Raw genomic sequence first — 27,036 nt, 5'->3', positions numbered from 1 at the left:
TACTTCGTGCCAGGCCTCACCGACCGACATGGATACCTCACGTCAGTGTAGCATTCCGTGAAGAATAGGCTGCCATTTCCTAAGAAACCTTCCAGCACCTGATTGAACGTATGCCTGCAAGACTGGAAGCTGTCAAGGCTAAGGGTGCCAGCATTACCGATGGAGGGCGCCACGAACTTGTAAGTCATTTTCAGCCATGTGTCCGGATACTTTAGATCAGTGTATCAATGAAAACTGGCGTTGTGGTTTGGCGAAAGGGGGAGGCTATGTAATGTAATTGGCTATGTAATGTAATTGGCTATGTAATGTAATTGGCTATGTAATGTAATTGGCTATGTAATGTAATTGGCTATGTAATGTAATTGGCTATGTAATGTAATGTAATTGGCAATGTAATTGCTTGGGCCCTCACATAGTTAGCACGTGACCCTATAGTCATATTGAAAAATTTACAGGTAAATTTTCAAAATCCGTTTGAGGTGACAGTTTTCGTTCAGTAATATGGACATTGCTTCTAACATGGAATTGCATTTTTAACTATATCTCTCAAAACCGACTGAGAAGACCCGAGGTTGGTTTTAGTGAGGAAAAGTATCTTCCCTGGTTTCTGAAGTCAGTAGGTTTAATTCTGTCTAGTAGAGGTGAAGTGTGTGTCATATCAAGTTAAGGGTTCATCATGTTACAGCTTTGCAGTAGTTTATTTCTTGCAGTTAACAGTAAAAACCATTGCGTATTCTTATGCTTGGATACTGAATTTCCAAATCAAGAGCGTGTGGTGACGTGTGCTGGCAGAACAGGTTTGTAGTTTCAACATGTAACAAAAATTCAGAGCATCACTCGCTCAAAGCATACTTACAGGTATGTTGACGCTGATATTACTTGAAGTTGCCTCGGAAAATGCAAGTCTTGTTTCTTAGTATAAGACAGTACTGAAATGACTGTCCTAAAATACGGGCAATGGTGGTAACAGCTAGGGTGTATGTAAGCATAGTTACAGTTCTCACTGTACAGCAGTTTTGGAATGCATATTCCGCATTCCATAAACATATATGGGCAAGCATATCATTAGTATATGCAATTACATGACTAATCAGCTAAAACTATGGGAGTGTCGCCGTGAATAATTACATATTTAAGATGAACAAAAAGTGTGAAATTTTCCTCTAGTGAGTTCAGACTCTTAACCTCTATTCGACTTACAGAAACGGCTGACAGCAAAATTAAAATGCTGTGGATGAGTGAAAACGTAATTTTATGACTCGATTGCCACCTGTAAAGAACTTGGCTGCTTCCGAAATACGGGCAGCAGAGGCATCTGGAGAAGTGTTGTCACTTTGGAAGAGCTGCATTTATCGGCGTCAGATAGCGCTGTCGGAGAGGTGCTTGAGTTTCTAAGAGCGTTATTTCGGGCAGAGCCAGAATCTCTCACTGTGCCGTTCTGGCATTTGTGGCAACTATGTTACGTAAATTTACCCAAGTTGCCAACACTTACCGCCGGCCGCGGTGGTCTAGCGGTTCTAGGCGCTCAGTCCGGAACCGCACGACTGCTACGGTCGCAGGTTCGAATCCTGCCTCGGGCATGGATGTATGTGATGTCCATAGGTTAGTTAGGTTTAACTAGTTCTAAGTTCTAGGGGACTAATGACCTCAGAAGTTTAGTCCCATAGTGCTCAGAGCCATTTGAACCATTTGAACCAACACTTACCGCGTGAAACGCATCGAAACAGTTTGGATAAATTAGCCAGTACTGTTTCGTTAATAACTGTGGGAACAACGGGGAAACATTCGTTACTCTAGCAGAGTCGTCGCCTTGTGTGGTGCCAATGTATGTCATAAGTCCGATAAGCGTGCAACCTGCTTCATTAATGGAAACAATAACTGGAATTTTTTAGTTTTCTCACGCGTGTTATGAATGTTTAAATCTGTTAGACCACTGACGCGTGGAAATACAGGAATGTGTCATTCGTCCCAAGTGTTTTTCACTACTCTTCCTGAACGTTTGAGAGCAGTTAGTGTCCTGGTGCATGTAGCACAAACACGCCTTTTTAAGACAGCCTTCACAAGAAATTTGGAACATGTAAACATCTTGTTGCTGTTCTAGCTCTTTGACGCTCAAAATTGTCCATCTGTTGCACTCTTGACTGCTGAGGTTTGGTTGAGTATTCAGTGAATTTTGATTCCATAAAAACCACCCAGAGTGAGTGTTCACGAACTTTATATGAAATCCAATACCGATTTCTTTTGGACATATTTACCTAGTACTGTTCCTACTCCATAGGGGTGTTGTAGCAGTAAAGTTATCTCTGTGGTGACTTACCACTTATCAACCTATCGGAAGCAAAATATTCAAAACGGATCTAAGTGCATTTCTGAACCCATATACGAATTATTGTCGCAATATGAAATAGTATTGAAATTTTCATTGGAGACGGCAGTGTGAAGAGATTGAAGACAGTAATGATGGAACTTTCGGCGAATCTGATACGAGAAACCGACGAAAACTGGAAACGAATTATACAACTCATCTCTCAAATTTTCGAATTAATGTAGTCAGTCAAAAAGTCTAGAGCCTTAATAAAAATAGGTTTCAGTGCTTGACTTGTTCTACATAGTCTCCCTTTACTTTAGCAAAACGCACAGAATGTTCGTACGGCCATATGAAACTCGGGCAAGTCCTCCTTTGGGATGTTGTTAAACTCGCGCGTCACGTTTTCTTAAATGTCTGTTTATGTCGTCAGAGCGTTGACTTTCATGTGAGCTTCTGCTACCTGTCTTTTCGGTTGGTTGGTATTGATAAGTCTCGCCACCCACGATGATTTTCCAAAAAATAATTGTCCGCGATTCGCATTTGTCAGGTCACGACAGGCACCTACGCGTCATTTTTGTTGGTGAGTAAATTGTGCAGGGCAAACGTTACACACTCCTTTCTCTTCTACAGAGCGTTTTGGAGAATCCTTCAGAACATGATTCAGAGATGTTGCTACATTTCGATTTGTGACACAACGGCGTTGACGCCTGACGCCCGCACACAACGGTGTGAAGTGTTCGAGAACTTCGGAACAAGCATTTCATAATTGTTAGTGGGAGGTGGGGTCAACTGGTTCAGGAGATCCTGCTAGGGAAAATCTCAGACGAAGCGTAACAAATGGCTTTAGTAATAGAGATGGAAACCCTCACTACACCTGTAGACGTAGTGTTCACCATAAAATATTGAAAATGAAAATAATGGTGGTAGTTATTATAAATACGAAATACATTAACTGATGGGGAACATCTTATCAAACGTGCTAAGTTTACATAAACTATATATTAGTGAGGTGCTAAAATTTGTCACTAATAGATAGTACAGTATAATCTATACCTAACACACCAAGATGCCAAGATATATTAGCATTTAGCGAATTTATTTCGGACTGTTGTCAATCGTGTTCCTGTCCAAGACATGAAAGTACGGTACAGCCCCTATAATCCGTCACCTTTGGGACTGGGATATAGGTTGGAATGCAAGAAAGATAGGGTTGGTAACCAGAGTACAGAAAAATACGGATTTACATAAAATTAAACTATCTCTGAACTCAAAAATGACGTACTATACGATTGTACGTTCTCTACAGTAAAACATGGCAATAAACTGCCAAACGCTGTTACTACATGTCGAAAGAAGCAATACTGTACAGTGTGTATTTACTGTACGTACAGAACTGTAAAAATTGAAGGTAGCCTTTACATTAGTTAAAAAATGATTTAAGAAGACATACTTTTAGTGCAGCAGATGAAATTGTAGAGTTAGCTGCAGTGTCCGTCCATTCCTTCATCCATAAAATGACCGTAGGTGTTGGGTTTGAGTGGTGCTCATTGTACTGAAGGGCAATATCAAAAACGTTCTTGGCGTCTGTTTGTGAAATCAGTGTAAGGGATTCATCACCACCGTCAGTTCTTGTTCAGTTTCTTCAACACTGTTTTTTCTTAAACAGCGGCAATAATTTTGTCATTCAGCTCATTAGTGGTTTCGCAGTCTTTGCCACGTTGAGCAGTCCACTCCTCAACTCCACTGGCAGGGACATTTGGTTGTGCAGTTTGTAAATCTTAGATTTCCTGCGCTTCATTGTTTTGCTCACCTTCGATCTGTCCATCTTCGGTCATAACTTCCATCCAAAGATTACGCCAAGATTTTTGTAGTGTCAGGTTTTAGTTCCTCCCATGACGCAGTCGTATTGATAGCATCTTTGATATTCAGGGATATCATTGTTCCAAGTAAGTTATACTATTCTTGCTTTGCTAAAATTGAGCTGATAAACTTTCTGCTATACTGCTTCTGTAACTACGTTCCCTTCCATGATCCATTGGTTGGATAAGTGACGAGACATTTTGTGAAAGGAAAACTGCTTTTATGTCCCCCTTTCTCAAAATCTTCTTTAAATGGATGTGAGGCCCCATTATCCAACAGCAAGAGAGCGCGAACAGGAAGGGCTCTTATTTCCAGTCTTTCTCAACAAATGGAACAAACTCGTCGAAAAACCAGGGTTTGAAAAGATTGCAGGTTAGCCCATGTTTTTAAAGTTCCTGCCACGGTTTCACTTAATGCAGCGAGCGTTTTATTTTGCATTCTTTTAAAGCAAAAGGGAGGTAAGAAGGAAATGACAAGTATTTTGGACAGGTCAGGAAAACTGCTTGTGAATCCTGTGGATTCCTTGGACAGATGAAGGGAATATTTTGAAGAGTTGCTCAATGTAGGTGAAAATACGATCAGTAATGTTTCAGATTTCGATGTACAATGGGATAGGAATGAGGATGGAAATAGGATCACATTTGAGGAAGTGGTGAAAATGGTCAATAGATTGCAGTGCAATAAAGCAGCTGGGGTGGGTGAAATTAAGTCGGAACTCATCAAATACAGTGGAATGTCAGGTCTTAAATGGCTACACAGGATAATTGAAACGGCCTGGGAGTCTGGACAGGTTCCATCAGACTGGACAAAAGCAGTAATCACACCAATCTTTAAACATGGAAACAGAAAAGATTGTAACAACTACAGAGGTATCTCTTTAATCAGCGTTGTGGGTAAAATCTTCTGAGGTATTGTTGAAAGGAAAGTGCGAGTATTAGTTGAGGACCAATTGGATGAAAATCAGTATGGGTTTAGGCCTCTTAGAGGTTGTCAGGACCAGATCTTTAGCTTACGGCAAATAATGGAGAAGTGTTATGAATGGAACAGGGAATTGTATCTATGCTTTATAGATCTAAAAAAGGCATATGACCGGGTTCCTAGGAGGAAGTTATTGTCTGTTCTACGAGATTATGGAATAGGAGGCAAACTTTTGCAAGCAATTAAAGGTCTTTACATGGATAGTCAGGCAGCAGTTAGATGATGGTAAATTGAGTTCATGGTTCAGAGTAGTTTCAGGGGTAAGACAAGGCTGCAACCTATCTCCACTGTTGTTCATATTATATATGGATCATATGTTGAAATAGACTGGCTGGGTGAGATTAAGATGTATGAACACAAAATAAGCAGTCTTGCATATGCGGATGACTTAGTTGTGATGGCAGATTCGATTGAAAGTTTGCAAAGTAATATTTCAGAGGTAGATCAGAAATGTAAGGACTATGGTATGAAGATTAGCATCTCCAAAACGAAAGTAATGTCAGTGGGAAAGAGAGATAAACGGATTGAGTGCCAAATAGGAGGAACAAAGTTAGAACAGGTGGACAGTTTCAAGTACTTAGGATGCATATTCTCACAGGATGGCAACATACTGAAAGAGCTGGAAGCGAGGTGTAGCAAAGCTAATGCAGTGAGTGCTCAGCTACGATCTACTCTCTTCTGCAGGAAGGAAGTCAGTACCAAGACTAAGTTATCTGGGCACCGTTCAATCTTTCGACCAACTTTGTTGTATGGGAGCGAATGCTGGGTGGATTCAGGTTACCTTATCAACAAGGTTGAGGTTACGGATATGAAAGTAGCTAGGATGATTGCAGGTACTAGTAGATGGGAACAATGGCAGGAGGGTGTCCACAATGAGGAAATCAAAGAAAAACTGGAAATGAACTCTGTAGATGTAGCAGTCAGGGCGAACAGGCTTAGATGGTGGAGTCATGTTACACGCATGGGAGAAGCAAGGTTACCCAAGAGACTCATGGGTTCAGCAGTAGAGGGTAGGAGGAGTCGGGGCAGACCAAGGAGAAGGTACCTGGATTCGGTTAAGAATGATTTTGAAGTAATAGGTTTAACATCAGAAAAGGCACCAATGTTAGCACGGAATAGGGGATCATGGAGGAATTTTATAAAGGGTTTTATGCTCCAGACTGAACGCTGAAAGGCATAATGTCTTAGATGATGATGATGATGATGATGATGATGATTAAAGCTTAGGCCTGTATTTTTGAAACTTCACAGAAAACTCCTTAGCCGCCTCGGCATCAGCTGAAAAGTTTTCACCAGAAACTGAAACCGAACGTCATGACGAGTTTCCCAGTTAGGACTCCAGCCTTCACTAGCTGCGAACTCACTTCCGGCTTCTCGTTTTCTGTGCACAGCTATTGCCTTATCTTTTACAATGGGCCCTGATATCAGGGTTCCTTTCTTTCTTTCTTTCTTTCTTTCTTTCTTTCTTTGTGGATTCACGTCCGCGATGAATTGCAAAGTTTAGGCAGTTTCAATGTGTCACAATTCTCAAGAGCATTTTCACTGTAGTCACTGTACATGATTCATTGTATTACCGATTTCTCCTCCACTTTTTTGGAGTGATTGCCCTCTGCGCAGTCTTCGTAGCACTGCTAATTTTTCGTTTCATGGAAGAATAACGTGTCTCCTAACACGCTGGAAGAAAAAAGCAGCTGTACGGTATTGTAACGAACACAGAACAATGTCGTAAAACCACCAAACAGTAATGAACAAAAAACACGAGCAACGACAGAAACTGGACTAGATACGGAGCGCCACAACGGACAAACGGTAACACTTAACTGTGAACAACAATACAGTAAACAATAATTGCACGACGGGTAGCGAGTCACCGCAACGAGTCTGGGAAAGTTCAGCTCAAATACGGTCGGATCAACCGGAGCGGAGGACCTCCAGAGGGCGAACGAGAGAGATTCTGCTGTATAGGTCATGATAAATTATCAACAAAGGTAGTGTGTGCTTTTGAGTTTAGTAACATACTAAGTTATCTGTGCAACCATTCATTTATCAGTGGAACATTTCGTGAACGTTTGAAATACGTTGAACGTACGCATTTAAGGTGATAAAGAAATACCCTCGAATGTCCGTCAAATTGCCAGAATTAAAAAAAAAAACAAAAAAAACTAGGAAATCTAATAGACAAGCGTCGTCTTAAACATCTGACAACACATAATATCGCCAGTCACAGTTCTGATTTCTAAAGGGTTTCTAAATTTAGAAGGCTGTCTGCACGCACAGCGAGAATGTACTTAATTCATTATAAATTAAATGACGTGCTACTGCTGTACTTTTTGCTCAAAGGAATTCCATTGTTTAAATCACAGTATCATTTTATGTAAATTAGAATGTTAAAATTTGCGAGGAAATGCTGCAAAATGGTTCAGATCCTCTGTTCGGCAGTAAAAACGGGTTTGATCAGGAAAGACACTAGTATTAAGCCATCAGGCAGTATACGACTGGGAGCTGATGACATTCGGTGTCCCACTTGCGTATGCCAATAACCTTTCATCTGTAACAAGAATTAATGCAAAGTTTGTTGTCTCTGCAGATGATATGCACAGTGCAGTAAATACAAAATAGTCACAGAAAGATCGACTAATTAAATTTTCATGAACATTATTAAATACAGTTTTTTGTCACTAAACCTTCAGAAAGCAAACTACATGCAGTTTATAACTCGTAAGACGTCTCCTGCCAGTAATGCGTAAAAGATAACGACAAACAGTGTTGACAGCGTTAAATTATTGGAATTACAGCGTGATGATAAATTTTACTGGGAAGAGTATACTATGGGACTGCTGAAGCGCATAAACGAGTATGTATTCGCAGTTCGAATGCGGTCAGACATAGGTGACACGAAAATAAAAAAAGCTGGCATACTCCGCTTATTTTCGTTCCATAGTCATACGGGATAACGTTTCAGTGTTAACTCTGGGCAACATAAAGGTATCTGGGTCCAAAAACGCACGCAAGAATTATTTGTGGTGTGAAATCGAGAACATCCCGCAGAGGCCTGTTGGGGAACTAGGGATGCTAACTACTGTTTCCTACTATGTATCTTAATGAAACATTAATCACATAAAGCTCCTGCTCAAACCAGCAGCTCAGTTCATGATGCTACAAATAATATTTACAAACATTTAAAATCACTTAATTCGGTCCAGAAAGGTGTCGTTTATTCAGGAACGGTTATTTTCAATAACTACCTAGCAGCCATAAAAAGTAAAATTACTAATCTCGTTTAAAGGGCCTTCTGAAGGATTTATTGATGGCAGTTCTACCTTACCAATGAACATTTTAGTAGGGCCAATTGATGGTCTGTTTGTTCCTTACAAAATCGAATAATGCGAGTGTTAGCATAGACTTCTGTACAAATTCAGTGCAGTAAAGTGATAAGGGTAAATAACTGTTGGAAAATGCTTTTTCTGTTTGAAGATGCATGGCTATAATAGCATAAGAATTATCATATGCACCTCAGTTCATTGAACACTGATAAGTCCCGTGACAAATTAGTCACCTTTTAAATGAAAATATTTTAAGATTTTTATAACTTAATCGTCAGCTATGAGGACACATTTCACTCGGGATGTGTGGAAGGTGCACTTGTTTTTCTTTGTAAATCTTCGTGTGGTGGTTGTTTGTCCGACATGTTCTACGTCCTACCAGAGTTTCTCACTATGGATCTATTGGAACGAAAAATACGTTTAAACTAAATTCACCTGTGCCTGCTCACAAATGAGTGGTCGAATCCAAATCTGTTGTTTATAGTGAACATTTGAAGCTGCCGCCTTAGTTGCTGCGCTGACGTCGCTTATACGCCAGCATTAAAGATTCTCGGAACTTTTTGGACGGTCACGATACGTAACACCGGGATGAGGCTGTCGTTAACACAAAAGTGGTGGAAATAAAGTTCAGTAGTAGTTCTACACCACGTATAAGCAGCTCTAGTAAGACAGTTGGGGCACACTGCCTACCACCGTTTGTAAACACGTTTTCCGCTACTGACGGAGGAAAGTAGTGGCGATCCGGTGGCCTGGCTTGCTCTTGGAGCAGCTGGTTGGCCGTGTGGGAGCGAGTGGCCTCGCTTCCGGCCGGAAGCCTCACAATGGTCCCGCACGCATGCTCCAGTTACCATCTGGTCCCAGATCGAGACAAAGACACCACGTTGCTACCGAAAAATAGCAAGAAAAAGCTGAATGCAATTCCTTAATTGCTAATCGATAATAAATTAATTTTTCCTTAAAAATTAAATTTTCGATAGCTCATCAAGCATGTTAAGAGTAAGATCTTACATAAAAACTTAGTCTCTTGTATGTAAGACTGAATACGAAAGTAAAGTTTGAAGTTCCTCTGACCAGGAGTCGTTACTTTCCTGAGGTAGGTTTGGAATGTATTTCTGTATACCAGCATATACATTTCAGTGAATTCAGTGCGTGATTAAAATGCTGTATTTGTTACACCGTGAATAAAGATAATGGTAAATGTTGTGAAACAGAATAATTCAGAATAGCTGTCATGTATCAGACGTAAATTCGACAGGATATTACAGATGATATATTAAAAATTTGGAGATTTTAGAGGATAAAATTCGAAACATTTTGTTACAAGGAGCCTGATGCTGTAACTGTGAAACTGTTCCCACAGGTAACACTGCGTTGTTGAAAATTTACTCACTTGGTGTACGACAAGTTACCAGGTGAGATTGCCTGTTAACATTTGGGCTGGGACTTCCAGAGATCACCTTATTTGGCCACACGATCTTCCCAGATCGTTCGAATGATGATGGTTTTTGGATTTTTATGGATAAAGCCTTGCCCGAAATTGTGGTGGACGGTCCCTTGCAATTGTGGGCTAGTTTCTGGTTTCAGAACAGTGGTGCTCCAGCGCACTTCGATCGTCGAGCCAGGAAATATCACCGATAGCTTCAGGCAGAGAGTAATTGTAAGAGGATTCCCGGATTCCCAGCCCCACGTACCTGTGCGCTTCGCTGACCTCGCCCCCCCCCCCCCCCCCTCGTGTCTTCCTCTGGAGTTAAGTCTCCTGTGTACTCCACGCTAGTAGGAGGGGTACCTGAGACTGCTGAGCGAATCTTTACAGCGTTTGATACCACTACAGTATTCTGGTGTTTCATTTAGCCTACCGAATGCGTAGACATTGCATAGTGCTATAGAAAGTTCATATCACATTTGCGGCTATAGATTCCTTACTGATAAATTTTCAGAGTTTAATCATCTATAGTCTCACAAATATGTTAACACGTCATTTTGTAACGCTCTGCATAATATAATTACAAGTGCCTTAGACTTGATGTCCGCAAATTATTTCCGGGAGTGGGGCCTGAAACGTAAACAGGCTGCGTATAGTGCCATGAAGCTCATGGTTCAGGACGTCATATCACCAGTTACAGGATATTTTCATCTAGTTAGGAGTGGCAGTAAAATTTTGATGGCGTCAAACGAGTTGTATTCCAAGTAAGATGTAAAGACGCAGTGCTGCTTTTTAAATACCGATGCTAGAAAAAAAACAGGTTTGTTGTCTGTGTTAAGCACTGGTTACACGGTCTGAGCGTGAAAGCAGCCACCATGCAAAATATGAATAATATTTGGAGTTTGGGATTAAGATACTAGTTGGGGATTTGAACAAATGCTGCTAGAATATATTTATATATCGTTTACAGAACCCAATTCTGTCTCATAAATGTGCTGCTCTGGCGAATGTAATATTGCCAGTAGTGGAGGTAAACAGTAAGAGATATGAGAAATTCTAGCCATTGCACTGGCTTAGTTTCGATTATTTGAGGTAATTTTTTTTATATTTGACAACGAACTGGTTTCAAATATTGAATTGTATTCCTGAAATCCAACTTAACTGTAATACTTGCAAATGTTTTACTTACAGCGACATGCGACGAAAGTGACGATAGATCACAACTTCTCGTTGTCTTGACTCTAAAACCTGCATGAGAACAAAAATATTTGCGAGTGCGGGTAAATGAATTGGTAATCTGTGAGAAGTAGTACATACATGTGAGATCAGGGAGTGTGGGTCGGTCTGGGGAGCGTGTTTGGATAGCCTGCGCGGTAAGGCGACAGTTCGCGATAACCGAGAATTCCGGGTTAGAGTCCCGATCCGACAAAATTTTTATATGTCGCTTTAGGTAGTACATTCAGGAATAAATTTCAGCGTTTTAGATCAGTGCGATCATGTGAAAATAAAAAGCACTTACATGTCCAGATATTCCCAAAGTTGTAACAGATTTTGTCTCGTGCACGTTTTGGCAAATGGCGTTGTAAAGGGATTAACGGCGAGAGGAATTCGGCAATCAGTTAGCCTTAACTATGCGAACTTGAAATCAACGCTACCAAGTGGAAAAAAATACACACAGATTCTCAGTGTGACTCTTGCCCAGTGATTCTCATTGCCATTCGCACCGTGTGAAATGGCGCAGTGGTCAGTGGACTGTCCTTGAAACCCTGTCTGGCCATTCTGGTACAGGTATTCCATTCTTTATCATAAATTGTGCTACGTGTAATAACCTCGTTACCAACGGGACATATATTGAGATTCAAACGTGCTATTAGTGTAGTTCCCCAACGCACGTTCAAGCAGAGCGTGATTTTGTACTCGTGATGTCGCCACGCGCTTAGCTACATTATTGGTTGACTCTAGGAGTTGGGGAAGACCTGCAACAGAAATAGGATTTGGCGACGGCCTGTACGGCTGCAATTAAACAACTCCGCACGCCGCAGAACTGTAGAAGAGCTCTTAAAGATCAACACGTTGATCGAATGCTGTTGTGTCTACTGCACTTCCAGCGTGCAGTAGGTCGCAAATGCTCACGCAAGAAGGCGGTTTTGTGAAAACGCTAACTTGCTGCTTCGCAACCCCATGGGAGAAACTTTGAAGTCTATTTAGTGCTGGCAAAATTTTTAATGCAAGCTACATTAGTTGCTTCGAAAGTGTCCATGACCTAAAGCCGGAAAACAACAGTGGGCAATAACTTAAGGCTTTTCAATAGAATGAAGCAAACAGCTGGCAACTTCAATAAATTTGCTGTAATTCAAACTTTCTTACCTATTTAACTTCATCAAAATTATCACAAGAAAAGACGACAGTATTTATTTATCCAGGTGGTACCTACCTAGTTGAAACAGGTCGTGGTAGCAAAGCTAAATCCGACAGTGTATTTCTAAAAGCAACAACGACAGGCGCTTCCAAGAATACTTCCAATAGGAAATAGTCAGCATATGAATTAATACTGTCCGAATTATATTTTCGTATTTTGTGCGTAAGTTTACCTTGTTGGTGGAAAATACCTGAGAGTACGCTGTCACAATTTAGGAGTAATGTTCCAGCTACACGATGTAACGCATGGGCTAAACATGTAACGGCCTTCGCCATATAGGGGGCATTTCAGCTTAACGACAAGAAGATACCTTCTATTTAAATTCGGCGGCTGGAGGTACATTCACTTCCACAGATACACGTAGACAGAGCCAAACAATGGCGCTTGAGCTCACTATGTTCACAACCGGTAGCAAAATTCTGGAAATTACTCGTGTTCTGCACTTAAAAGTAATTCATATGAACAAAATCGAGTAAACGTTTTATCATGAAAGTTAGAACGATATATGCACAGAGACCAGAAAAATACGATACGCATTATACATGCACAAATTCATGCAGTTCCATCAGTGAAGTCTTAAACATAACGGTTCACTTCCCAAATTGCCTCGTGCAACACGAATTTCCGTGGAAATCCGGGCTCTTCTTATTAGTATCTTAGACAAAGATGAAATGGTATGGTGACGCTGTAATGGACGTTCCCAGTGGGCGGCGGCGTTTGTTGAAGTTCGGAAACTGAGAAACGGACATTACAGATAAATCGCCGACGGCCGGCTGAAAACATTTTGCTGATGCCAATCGATTTTCTGAAGAAGTGAGTCACGGAGACCGACGCGTTAGCGTTCGAAATTAACAACGAAATCTGTGTTCTTAAAATCGTTGGTCACGAAACAAAATTCTCAATCATTCCAAACTAGTTTCGATGCCTGGGTTCAAAGATGGCGTAAGTTTTTACACTACAAATGCATGTTGACTATGTTGATCGGTAGACTTCGCCGGCCGCGGTGGCCGTTCGGTTCTAGGCGCTGCAGTCCGGAACAGCGGGACTGCTACGGTCGCAGGTTCGAATCCTGCCTCGGGCATGGATGTGTGTGACGTCCTTAGGTTAGTTAGGTTTAAGTAGTCCTAAGTTCTAGGGGACTGATGACCTCAGATGTTAAGTCCCATAGTGCTCAGGGCCATTTGAACCATTTTTGATCGGTAGACTTCAACATCTTCAGCTGTGTGCTTCTATCTTGATCCTGCGTGTTTTTGTCATCAACGCACCTGCCGTTAAGTTGTAGTCTTACGATTTTGTCTTGGGCTCTAACTCCCTTGGCCCATCTACCACTGGTCCGGATACATGCCCAGCCTATCCTTGGAATTTTCATTGCGGTCGAATTAGGTTTTCCGCTCCAGATGATTCACTAATGAATTCCCAACATGCATATTTCCATTGCTCGTTGAGTAAACCTCAGTTTTTGTGCCCACATTTGAAGTCTGTGCCGTTGTTACAATAAGAAAATGGTAATAAGTAATTTTACACTAGTTGTGTGGTGCTGCAGTTTTATACAGGTTACCGTAACTTGTTGCACGAAAAACACATCTTGTTAATCTCAAATGAAAGTATTAACGAGGAGTAATATCGGTTACAGGGGACTGAAGATTATTTATTGCAGTCGTTTGTTTTCAACGACGGTAAATCTATATTTTTTTGGCCTTCCATCCAAAGACTGGTTGGATGCACTTCCCCATGGTAATCCCTCCTATTGAAGTTCCTTCGTCTTTGCACAACTACCACAACGCACGACAGTTTCAACCTGCTTACTGTATTAGTCTGAGTTTACAGTTTTTACTCTCCACAATTCCTACCATTGCCTACTATTACAGTTACTTGACGTATCAGGGTGTTTAGTGTCAACCGAGCCGTTTATTTAATCAAGTAGCGCTATAAATTTTTTCCCCAGTTCGATTCAGTGCCCCGTATATTACTCGCTCTACTCTTAACGTCTATCTTTCAACGTCTCATTTCCTAATCTAATTCCCCCAGAATTGACATAATTAGACTACATTCCATTTCCCTTCTTTGATTTTGTTGATCTTGTATCTTCCTTTCAAGACACTGTCAATTACATTAAGTCACGCTTAAAAGACCATAGCTTAGTTGCTCTGTGATGGAATTAAAATGTCATCGGCAAACCACGAAATTTTATTATCCCAAAATTTTAATTCCCTTGCTAAATTTCTCCTTTCCTTCACAGCTTGCTTAATGAGCAGATTGAATAATATAGAGGATGGGCAGCAAACACTGTGTCTCAACCATTGCTTACCTTTCATGTCCTTAGACTTCCAAAATTGCAGTCTGGTTTCTGTACAGATTGGAAATATCCTTTCCTTCTTTGTACTTTATCCTTGCTACCTTGAAAATGTCCAATGCTGTAGTCCAGTCAACATTTTCTCTGCATCTGTAAATGCGGTTTTGAATTTCTGCCACCCATCTTCTAGGATATGTCATAGTCAGTAGTGCCTTCAGCCTTCTTACATCTCTCCAGAACCAAAACTGATCTTCCTCGAGGTCGGCTTCTACCAGATGTTCAATTATTCTGTGAATCATTGTCAGTAACCATGACTTACTAAATTAATGGCTCGGCAGTATTCACACACATCTGCACCTGCTTTCTATGGAATTGGAGATTTTGTATTTTCCTAATGTCTGAGTGTATTTCGCATGTCTCATACATTGTGCAAAAGTTTTCACTTGGTCGAAATGTGAACGCAAAGCAGTAACAGAACTGTTAGTTCACGAATCATTCCACAGTGTCGTTATTCTTTGCTGGCCATTGGCTGGTTTTAAATGACGGTGTACAGTAACCGTTTTACGAACTGAGATAAAGGAAAACTGTAGACGCTGGACGATGGTAATAACTTTCTCGTTCTTGATAAGCACGACGACGAACGGTACGTACTAAGTCACCAGTCTTTGGGCAGTGATGTTCGAAGAGTGAGAGCGGTTGTTTACTTTTTAACGTGGTGACTACCAAGCTTTGAGTTGTGCGATACGTCCCGGTACAGAGCGGGTGTCGGCGTAAGACAGGCGCGCGCACAAAAAATGTCGGGGTGCGCGGGCGGTGGGCCAGCCGCAGCCTGAATCACGGCGCGGAGGCGGCCGAAATAGCTCGCACGGGCGGCCACGTGCTCCGCCGCCTCCGTCTCCTCGACTTTAATTCGTGTGATTGTAATTTGCAAGGGGGGCAAGGTCTGTCTTGTTAGGACTCAGTTGTGAACAGGAGATATCATCTTTCTTCCGCTATTGAAGAGTTTTATGCTTGCTTCGGTAATTCAGTAAAAATCGCAGTAAATACCTTTTCTCAAATTGTACTCAGAACAGCTAGGTAGCTCGTCGAAATGAGAACCATGTATTACGTATCTATGCTGGCAATGGAACTGGTACCGGTAAAAACAGTTGGGAAATTAATCAAATGTGGGACCTAAGCGACCATCTCCACATTCCTTAAAGCGCGAAAGAACGCGCGTGCTTGAGCGAACGGGAAAAGTCGCATGTGGTTAGACGAACCACAAATCTCACGTCAGTAAACGCACAGAGCAAGTAGTTATTGTGGCGTCCATTGTAAAAGGAAACGGGCGGCCGCTGTACGGTATGCCGTGGCAGTGAACATGAAAACTGGTCAGGGTGAAAAAAATCAGAACCGAACAAGTACACTGATGAAAGTTAATTCTTGTGTGATGTTGGCGTCTAATTTTGATTCCTTGGCACTGGCGAATAGAAATGTCAGAATACTGTGCTACTGCACGTAAATGCCCTCATTGCCATTATCACTTGCCACAGAGGTCTCAGTACCAGTTTTCGGCAGTACTGTGAACGCGGAGTTCCTATTTTCTATTTCCTCCGCTGATACCTGCGGCGTACAGTACTTCCAATCACAGCATATTTCGTCCAGTGCCCGATCATATTTGTTCCTGTTGTGATAATCTTCTCAGAAAGAGTTCGCTTCATTTTATGTTTCCTATTAACACGTGTTCTTTGCACAGAGTTGTCATATTCTATGTTCTCGAAACAACTTTGCCACCGCGGTGCGCGAGTTACGAAGCTCTCAGCTGCAGACCTCTTCATCGCAAGAAGTCAAACGTGTGAGTAAACCCTTCGGCTTTTATCGGCAGCATTATTGTAAAGCCGTATCCACACCGGACGCGCCTTGCTCCGTCGCGCAGGGCGGCAGTGCGCACAAACGCGCTGCGCAGAGCAGCACAGAACTGCACGGAACGAAGTGGAGTAATTTCTGTGTGCGCAGCAGTGTTTACTGTGTGCGCCCGTGCACGTCGGTACCAATGGAAAATTAGAACGCCGTCCAAAGCCGCGCACGACTTAACAATTTCCTTTGATGTACCGACACTGCCAGGAACTTGATCGTTGTTGCGCAGAGCAGTGCGGTTTGACGTTCACACTGGCCGCGCTGCACGGAACCTCTTCATTCGTTTGCGCGGCGCGTTCGACGTGGACGCGGATTATCATCGCAGGCGCCTTCACGCATGGGTATAGACTTACATTCCTGCAGGGTGGGGATAACGATTTTAGTCAATCTGCACGGCAGTGAATAGGCACTGTCTGCCGGCTCCAAGTCTTCAGGTCAGATATTCAACACAAAATATTAACAGGAGTTCAATCATTCCGGAAGACATAACCCATCATCAGCTTTTCAGCGATTCTAGTACGTTCACCTTGAAAATAAATGGAAGCGCCTGGGAATTTAAATTGCAAATGGTCTTTTCCATGAATTGGGTATAGTGAACTAAAACTAACATCTCACGTGAGTTCGACATCCCCAGCTGCAGAATGAGTTCTGGAAGAAACTATTAAAATTTTAAACATGTTTTTTTCCCGATTACTGCTATTATTGAAAAAATAACTAGGCGTCTTTAAACGGAAACAACCGTGTTTAATAATTGCGTGAAGGTTGTGAACCTATACCACATAACAGTAAATTTAGAAGCATGTTACGAGATCTGTACTGAGAGAAAATCGCTGAAGCATGCTAAGAGAATTGAATGCGATTGAGTCAAGATATACACACCACCAAGTTTTTCATCGCCTCGGTTCCGAAACCTGTAAAGAAAATTGGAAGAGATCAACATAAACATCATTTCAGCCCGTTGTACTGCTCATGAAAACCACACATTGCGTAGTGTACCACCATACAGCGAGACCTTCAGAGGTGGTGGTCCAGATCGCTGTACACACCGGTACCTGTAATAACCACTAGCACGTCCTCTTGCATTGATGCATGCCTGTATTCGTCGTGGCATACTATACACAAATTCATTAAGGCACTGTTGGTCCAGATTGCCCAACTCCTCAACGGCGATTCGCCGTAGGTCCCTCAGTGATTGGTGGGTCATGTAGTCCATAAACAGCCCTTTACAATCTACCCCTGACTTGTTCTATAGGATTCATGTCAGGAGAACATGCTGGTCACTCCAGTCGAATGATGTCGTTATCCTGAAGGATGTCATTCACAAGATGCGCACGATGGGGTCGCGATTTGTCGTCCATGAACACGAATGCCTCGTCAATATGCTGTCGATATGGCTGCACTGTCGGTCGGAGGAAGGCATTCACGTATCATACAGTCGTTACGGCGCCTTCCATGACCACCAGCGGCGTGCGTCGGCCCCCACATAATGCCACCCCCAAAACAGTAGGGAACCTCCACCTTGCTGCACTCGCTGGACAGTGTGTCTAAGGCGTTCAGCCTGACCGGGTTCCCTCCATACGTCTCCGACGATTGTCTGATTGAAGGCATATACGACACTCTTCGGTGAAGAGAACGTGATGCCGATTCTGAGCGGTCTATTCGGCATGTTGTTGGGCCCATCTGTACCGTGCTGCGTGGTGTCGTGGTTACAGAGATGGACCTCGCCATGGACGTCGGGAGTGAAGTTGCGCATCGTGCAGCCTATTGCGCAAAGTTTCTGTCGGAACACGACGTCCTGTGGCTGCACGAAAAGCAATATTCAATATGGTGGCGTGGCTGTCAGGCTTCCTCGGAGTCATAACTCGTAGGTAGCGGTCAATCACTGCAGTAGTAGCCCTTGCGCGGCCTGAGCGAGGCATGTCATAGACAGTTTCTGTCTCTATCTCGTCCATGTCCGAACATCACTTTATTCACTCAGAGACGCCTGGGCACTTCTCTTGTTAAGAGCCCTTCCTGGCACAAAGTAACAATGCGGACATGATCGAACCGCGGTATTGACTGTCTGGGCATGGTTGAACTACAGGCAACACAAGGCTTGTACCTCCTTTCTGGTGGAATGACTGGAATTGATAGGCTGTTTGACCCCTTCCGTCTAATAGGCGCTGCTCATGCATGGTGGTTTACATCCTCGGGCGGGTACAGTGACATCTCTGAACAGTTAAAGGGACTGTGTCTGTAATACAATATCCACAGTCAACGTCTGTCTTCCCGAGTTCTGGGTACCGGGTGATGCATTTTTTTTTAATGTCTGTATTAGAGATACTTAAATAATACACTGATCTTCCCTGCGACGACGATTCGTCCCAGAACATGCATTCTGGGATACATGCTGTGACTTGCTGCATGGAGATGTTTTGAAAACAGCAAGATTTGCTTGCGTGTCGTAAGACAGTGCGATATGCATAGTAGAAATCCTTTCATGATAACGTTCTTTAGCCTAGTAAATTGTATCCAGTCTTAAATAATTTCCGTTGTGACGTGACTTCCGACACTAAACAGTTACTGTATCTCGGTCGGCAGGCATCAGGGGAGACCGTATGTAGAGGGGTCACTTAAATATGCATCTTAGGCATCCTGATTTTTGGTCACAGAAGTATCTACTGTAATGGAAGTAAGAGGCAACACAACTACGTAAACTAGCAGGCGACTTAACTTTCTCATTGTTCAGTTCAGTTGAACGCAGTACTGTCATAGTCGCCAACAATTCATTAATTGCGGAATGCATGTCTTGTCGTTATTCGTCAAATCAGTTCAACCTGCGTAAGTCACTCGTTGTAAACGGAATAAAGCTACCAGTGCGATTCACGGCAGAATATTACGTGTTAGGTTTTTAGCATTTCCCTGTAAAATAACACTTCTTTGCGGTGCGTGTGATTTGAATATTTTGTGCACATTTTAATTGCACATTTCTGCGCACAGAACAGGGCGTAAGAATTTCAGCCAAAGTTAAAAGTAATTTTGGTGTCTGATATATCCTACTGCATCGTTCGGGAGAGTCTTTATTTCGATTGTAAGTATTTAAACACTCGCGAAACTATTTTGGGAGATAACGTTTTGTCCAAATCAAAACCGGATATTGATGAGTGATCTTTGGTAAAAGAAACAATTATTGCTTGCTCACGTCACGCAAACGGCTAAACCGAAAATTAAATTCGTAAAAGTTTAGTCTTTTCCGTAAATTACAGATATCTGTAAATTTACTGTGGAACCGTTGCTGTTAAGTTTTGAGAGAGGCCTCAGTTATTGCGGTTGGGGAAGCTGGACGGCTGCATTAAGCCATGTGATGTCATTCGAAGCTATGAAATCTGCTTCAACTATTTGTTGAAAGGTGGTTTGAGAGATGATGAAATCGGCACATATTTAAAGTTTTTCTGACTCATGTTTCTACCCCGGAAAAGAATCATTTGCACACGCCGTTCTTACACGTAATTTGACTGAGGGTTGTATGTTTTGAAATACCGACACACAAAGAGCTGCATCACAGTTAGGACACACAAAGACGATACTTTTCGGCCTGTTCTGGCTCTGACCGACGAAAGTTCTACGGACACAACACTCAGCACCAACAGAAAAGGCGATGTATTCGAGAACATTCAGGTCTGAATTCGAACACTGGTATCACAGTGCGTGCGCGCACACTTCTTTGTGCTTCATATATGGTTACTGGTAGATGGAAGGAAGCGCAGTCGCAGCCACTGTCTTAACGCTCGGTACGGGCTAGACTCTGGCGCCCTCCGCCTGACACAGCCGTTGCGCGAGTCGTACATGGGTTCCGTCCGGAAAGTGTTGAACTACATATTTCGCCTTCACTCATGTGACCAGAGGGGTATCAGTATATGTGGTACTCTATAGAGGATCGTTTGAACATAAAAATTATTGCTGCAATTCGGTGAACTTAAATATCGTAGTTCTTTTTACCTAACAGCCTTCCAACCATTAGGAAAGGGGAGCACGAGGAGGAGGAGGAGGAGGTCAGAGGGCTGTTAAATACAAAAATTTTATGGTGGTGCCTGTGTATAGAGCTGCACGAGATAAGAAAGTATTCGGATACTGCACTGTTGCGGCGGTCGGCACCGATGACGTACATGGCGCAGTAGAGTTAATCCCTGAGACTGGTTCTGTGCAAGAGGGCGGGATTCATAAATACTTCGTACTGGCCCGTAAACCACTTTCTGAATAAGAAGTGATAATTGAAAACGGTTTATCATGGAGCCAATCAGGAAAGACTTCACTCCTTCCCGTAGTAACGCTTTGATTGCTCACTGTGTTCGCCACTTGGCATTTCTTCTACGGCGTGAGTTCCGGATTTGAAGATACCAATTCGTATTATGGAATCAGATTTGGAGATATTGCGACAGATTCTTTTGTATGCGACAACAACTTTTTGGATTTGGTTTGAGATGAACATCGCAAATAATCTGGTCTAGACTATTGATATCAAGCATACGTATCTCGAAGTATTAATTATCAAGTAGTACGACTGGCAATAGAGAGGACTGCTAACAGAAGCAAAACTACTATGGCAGCACGAACGGATCGTTTATAGAAGCACTATGGAAGCTCTGATGTTCTATTTGCAGCAATACGTAAATGATCTAAACGGAATGAATGGAGTAGATGAAAATCCACAAAAATAAAACAGTGCAGTCGAATTAAATCGGTTTATTCTAAGGGAATTAGATAGGACACTGATGGAGTTTTTGCTGTCCGCCAATCAAAATAACTGACCATGGCGGAAGTAAAAAGGATACAAAATGCACGGTGGCAACAGCAACAAAAGCTTTCTCGAAAGAAGAGAATTTCACACGGAATATAGATTTCATTGGACGGAAGCGAAACATGGAAGATGCAGAATTAAGAAAATAAATGAGTCGAAGTTCTCGAAATATTAAGTTACAGAAAAATGCTGAAGATCAGATGGTTAGGTCAGAAAACGGAGGAGATAGCGAAACGAATTGGAGAACAAAGAAATTTATGGCACCACATCCCTAAAAGGGCGGCTTCGTTAATACGAGACATCCGAAGGTAACAAACGCAAATTTGGTGATGGAGGCGTGGGAGGTAAAAGTTGCAGAGGGGCCTAAGGGTGGACCACAATAAGCAGATACTTGTAGATTGCAATAGTTACGCAGAAGTGAAGGTGGATGTCCAGTGTAAACTATCATGGTAAGCTGCACCAGACTAGTCTAGAAGAAAAAGTCGGAAAACCACGAATTGTATAGCTTATCGAGTGAATGCGTATTTTCAGATCTAAATACAGTCGAGGAATTACAGTGTGAGTGCTCTGGGGAGCAACAGGGACCTAAGGACATAATTTGACGCACTGGCTATTGGGCGTTTAATTTTTGTATTTAAGGCTGGTGTCTCGTATACCATTATTGATAATATTACTGGTATATTCGTTGTCCACGGTATGTTAACGTGAGACGAGAGAGGAAAACTGCGTGAGTTTGTAATAGAACGCAGAAGAGAGACATGAATGGCTACTGAACGCCCGAAACAATGTTCACTGAGCACTAGTAGAACTTGACGTTTCTTTCCCCGTGCTGCCAAAGCGTTTTAAAAATTGCACACATTTCTAATTAAGCATTCAGGACAAGCACCTAAAACAGAGGTTCTAAGTTCCACGTCATTACAAAAATGGGTGTATCAACTAGGGTGTTAACGTAAAGTGATCGGTATTGGCACCGAAAACGTTAGAGCTCTAAGAAATGGAAACTTTCAGCTTGCAGCATTGCAGACGGGCGTGTAACCGAGATAAAACTTACTTATTTTTCCGTGGCTCCAAAAGTGTGCAGTTGCTTACATGTTGTTGAGTACGCACTTAAGTAATCTTACGGACCTGGAAACTCTTACTTGGGTGTTTCCAACAATACATTGAAGTATGCATATTTTGAGGTCTTTCAGATGCATTGCGTGATAAACTGGGGAAAACAACCTGTGAAATTGTGGAAAACAGGGAAGCATTGACTGCTGCTGCCGCCGCCGGTCTTGTCTAAAGGTGGAGAACGTGGAGTATTGTGACGGTGGAGGTGTCTAGGGTCAGCCACATAAGCGGGCAAGGTGCCAGTGTAAGAGATGCATCTTCTTCCTGACGTCGAGCAAGAAATGGTCAGTGCCGTGCCGTGGTGATACAGCCGGCAAATTGAGAAGCGGCGTGGGGAGGCTACCATGATTCATGAGCCATGTGACTCAGCGCGAGCTCCCGCTAGTCTCCCCCTGCTGTCTGTGGCGTCGCGCTCGATGCCGATATATTTCTCTCATGTCGAAACGAAACCAGTACTAAATAATAGGCAGTATTAGGGTTTTCCCTATTTTGTTCCATTCGTATGTCACCAACTATTGCAATATTTTCCTCCTAATAAAAATATTTATAAATGTTACGTAATTTGTCATAGTTCTTCTATCAGTACATAAAGCTTTCACAAACTACGATGCATTGCTATTATGTGCATGCAACTAGTTCCAGTTCATAATCGCACATCGTTATGAATCTGTATACGCTATGCAGTAGACGATAATTTGTTCCGTAGGTGCATTTCAATGACTGTTACTCTTACATATATCTACAGTGAGGTGGTTGCCGCAACTTTCAGATCAGCATGCCATGTTAATTAATTAATTGTGCAATGGTTTATTACCTGATGGATGTATTAAAATAATAAACCACGTTTGGCAAAGTTCCGAGCAAGTCCTTCGAAAAAAAGACGCGGCCGCTATAAACCACAACCTGCTACCAACAGCGTTTATAACGAAGTAGTTTAATGTAGTAAATGTGTTTGACACGAACTAGGAAATGGTGTGTAAGTGTGTATACAGGCGTAGTGTCAAGATTTTCTCGGAAATTTACGGTGTCATGTATGGTATAAAACGTTGCAAAGCGTCAGTCACATTACCAATGAAATTACTTGACGTTTTTCTTCGTCCAACACATCTTAAATTAGAGACAAAGTGAAAGGGCTGACAGCAGACAGTTTCAAACTGCTGAAAAGTGAGTGTCGTGGTTTGAATGGTATTTAGATTAATGGAACCAATAACATAAAAAAATTTTTACACTTACCAGAGCTCAGTGTAGAAAGCATTTTAAGTAAACCAACAGCGAACTTTTCATGTTAAAAGGCCAAATCAGCTGTACGTATTGCTGTACTCACAAGGGAAACTCGCCATCGCACCCCCCCTCAGATTTAGTTATAAGTTGGCACAGTGGATAGGCCTTGAGAAACTGAACACACATTAATCGAGAAAACAGGAAGAAGTTGTGTGGAACTGTGAAAAAAATAAGCAAAATATATAAACTGAGTAGTCCATGTGGAGGATAGGCAACATCAAGGATGATACTAGCACCGGAGCGTCGTGGTCCCGTGGATAGCGTGAGCAGCTGCGAAACGAGAGGTCCTTCGTTCAAGTCTTCCCTTGAGTGAAAAGTTTAATTTTTTATTTTCAGTTTATGTGACAAACTATTATGTTTTCATCAGTTTTTTGGGAGTCATTATCACATCCACAAGAAACCTAAATCGGGCAAAGTAGAAGAATCTTTTTACCCATTCGCCAAGTGTAAAAGTTAGGTGGGTCGACAATAAATTCCTGTCATGTGACGCACATGCCGTCACCAGTGTCGTACAGAATATATCAGACGTGTTTTTCTGTGGAGGAATAGGTTGACCTATGACCTTGCGATCAAATGTTTTCGGTTCCCATTGGAGAGGCACGTCCTTTCGTCTACTAAACGCACGGTACAGTGAACAGTGACGTCAATGAACGAACGGACAGATCATAAATTCGCGAAAATAAATTAAATTTTTCGCACGAGGGAAGACTGGAACCATGGACCTCTCGCTCCGTAGCTGCTCACGCTAACCACGGGACCACGGCGATACTCGGCTTACGCTCTCCTTGATGTTACCTATGTTGCACATGGACTACTGTTTCTACATTTTGCTTATTTTTTCGTAGTTTCACTTAACTTCTTCTTTTCTCGATTGATCTTTGTTCAGTTTTTCAAGGCCTATCCACTGCGCCAACTTATAACTAAATCTGAGGGGGGTGCGATGGGGAGGTTCCCTTGTCAGGAAATTTACTGAATTTATTACTACGTACAGTGTGAAATTGTGGAAAACTTAAATGGTTAATTATTGAAAATTGATCTGGTCAGTGTTAGAGCTTTGGTTCTTCAGTCTGTGTTACTTGGCGAAAATAACCCCGGAGGGAATATATCACTTACCGTACAGTAAGTTCTCCAGCAATTACTTTGACAATCGCGGTGACGTTTCTGTGCATGTTCGATAACTAAGGAAAAGTTGGCTAGATTCAGGCCGAACTTGGTTTCTCTGATAAAAAGTAGTGCCAGTAAACCTGATGAAATTAGATACAAGAAATTTATTTCGTAATATCGAGGTAGCTATTACGTAGGGGTTCAGTTTTTTCGTCAATATCCCGTGTACATCATGTCTAATTAATTTGTTTTTGTGTAGACCTACACAGCTGAACTTAGGGTTGAAGAGCGTGTGAGTTGCTGTTGAACAGGACACAGAAACTACAGCAGAAATAATTTAAAAGCTCAAACTTTCTGAAACGATGCAGTAGTTCTCTCTCAGGAAAGCATAACATCTAAGCTGTCGTTATATGATACGAATCTCACTTCATCTCATAGATCAATCTCCCGAAACGCACAGGCCACAAGACTGATAAAAATAGAGATGACGGCAGTAGGACGCTTTATATAGTACAATCGAAATAACTCTTAATACATAAAGGTGAGAATTGGTACATGGCTGCAGAAATGGTTAAATTCGAACCTACGCCTACATTATTGAAGTGGAGGTATTAATTGAAACTACAACGTAATGTTCAGATAGCAGCAGAGCGCACATACTCATTTGTCTGCTGACAAGTCCCAAAACTGATTCTCACGCTGCTTCAAGTATGTCAGCGGTGTACATGAAGGTTTTAATTACGGTGTATCATAATAGCGGCCAGTGTGCTCCTTAGACCTCTGTACTCACGAACACGTTTGAGATTAACTTGAAGAGGTATTTCAACTAGATCAGCAACTCACACAATTGTTAAAGATACAGAAACCTAGGCTAATAAAGATTGACATTAGATATTCTATTTAAACAGCACGGCGTCGATGCTCGGTGATGTTGACAGTACACACGTTTATTGCAAAGTCAGGCAGCCGCGGTAAATAACTTAAATGTCAGTAAAAGTTAAATGTCGCAAATCGACAGTGCGCTCTCAGTTGGGCTGTAATTACTCATGTCCTTCGTAACTTTTAAGACTATTTGATCAATATTAGAGTAAGTATTACGTATTCCTTTCGTCTTTGGGATCGCTTGTTGCTAAATTTCGTAGGCAGTGTGCTCATAGATACAAATTGCAATATTAGTGCATCATTTATCTGAATAAATGCGCTGGAATTCGTTTAGGTTCAACGCTAACAGTCTCCGTAAAGGCATGTAATATTCATATCCTTTTAATAACAGGTGAACAGAATTTGGTTGAAACTTGGTCTCATCGTGGTATTAGTTACGTATCGCACCTAACATATCTGCCAACTACCTCTGTATAACAGATTAAATTTTTTGTCACATTGAACCCATTTTACGTTAAATACTCAACTTTGGTCTGTAAATGAAATTACGTATTGTAGCAGGAGTGAAAGGAAAACTTTTGATGTTTGTTGCAGGACAAAGTCTGGGATACGGATTTGTGAACTACCATCGACCTGAAGATGCAGAGAAGGCCATTAATACTCTGAATGGCTTGCGGTTACAGAATAAGACCATAAAGGTAAGTGATGATTCATCATATGGGTGACACGGGTGATCATGTAAAATCAGTGTCATGTCATCGCTTTACGCACCCAAGGCGGCGTGAAAAACGCTGGTATTTCTATTTCACGTAATAGATTTGTATTACGGCCAAAACATTCAAGTGATAAATTTTCAGCAGTACGTAAACTACTAGCAAAAATCTTTCGTGGTCATGATTACTGACGGAGAGAAAATACCTCATAAACATGGCAGTTTCTTTCGGTGGCAAACAGTTCTTAAGTGCGTTACTGTTCATGAGGCAAAGTTAAGAATGCACTAAGATTAGGGACGGGAACAGTCAACCGGCTGTTTAGCGATAACGCTTACAGTCGTTAGGTTTCTCGGGGAAATAGAAGAGATATCTAAGATCTATTTGAAGCAGGTATGAGGGGGCTAGTAGACACCGTAAGGACCCCATTCCTGTAATAAATAAATACAGCAAGCCCTATCTTCAGGTGAAATGTCGTGCCTGCATCGTGACGTTAATTGTGTGACTGGGCGCTTCTGAAACTCCCACAGTGGTTCATTATTTCCGCTCAGACACTGGCGATGTGGATGCCAGTTGGTCTTTCAGAAATTTGCCTGTGCTGCTCAGTCTGTGAGCGTTTGGCAATGTGCCAGTTCTTGAACATGGCATGAAGGGAAGAGTAGTTCCATTCAT

General features: G+C 42.0%; 1 protein-coding gene across 3 annotated transcripts in view; it reads left to right on the top strand.

Moving 5' to 3' along the window:
- Positions 1-27,036, top strand: part of LOC126249604 (ELAV-like protein 1) — a 243,324-nt gene that overhangs the window by 133,474 nt on the left and 82,814 nt on the right. For all 3 annotated transcript variants that reach the window (XM_049951268.1, XM_049951267.1, XM_049951269.1), the window contains exon 3: positions 26,249-26,352. In XM_049951268.1, coding sequence (XP_049807225.1) covers positions 26,249-26,352 — 104 coding nt within the window. The remainder of the gene's footprint in view (positions 1-26,248; positions 26,353-27,036) is intronic.

This window comes from Schistocerca nitens, chromosome 3, assembly GCF_023898315.1.
Source record: "Schistocerca nitens isolate TAMUIC-IGC-003100 chromosome 3, iqSchNite1.1, whole genome shotgun sequence".
Lineage (NCBI taxonomy): Eukaryota > Metazoa > Arthropoda > Insecta > Orthoptera > Acrididae > Schistocerca > Schistocerca nitens.
The sequence above is the reverse complement of the archived record's forward strand: the minus strand, read 5'-3'. Positions and strand labels throughout refer to the sequence as shown.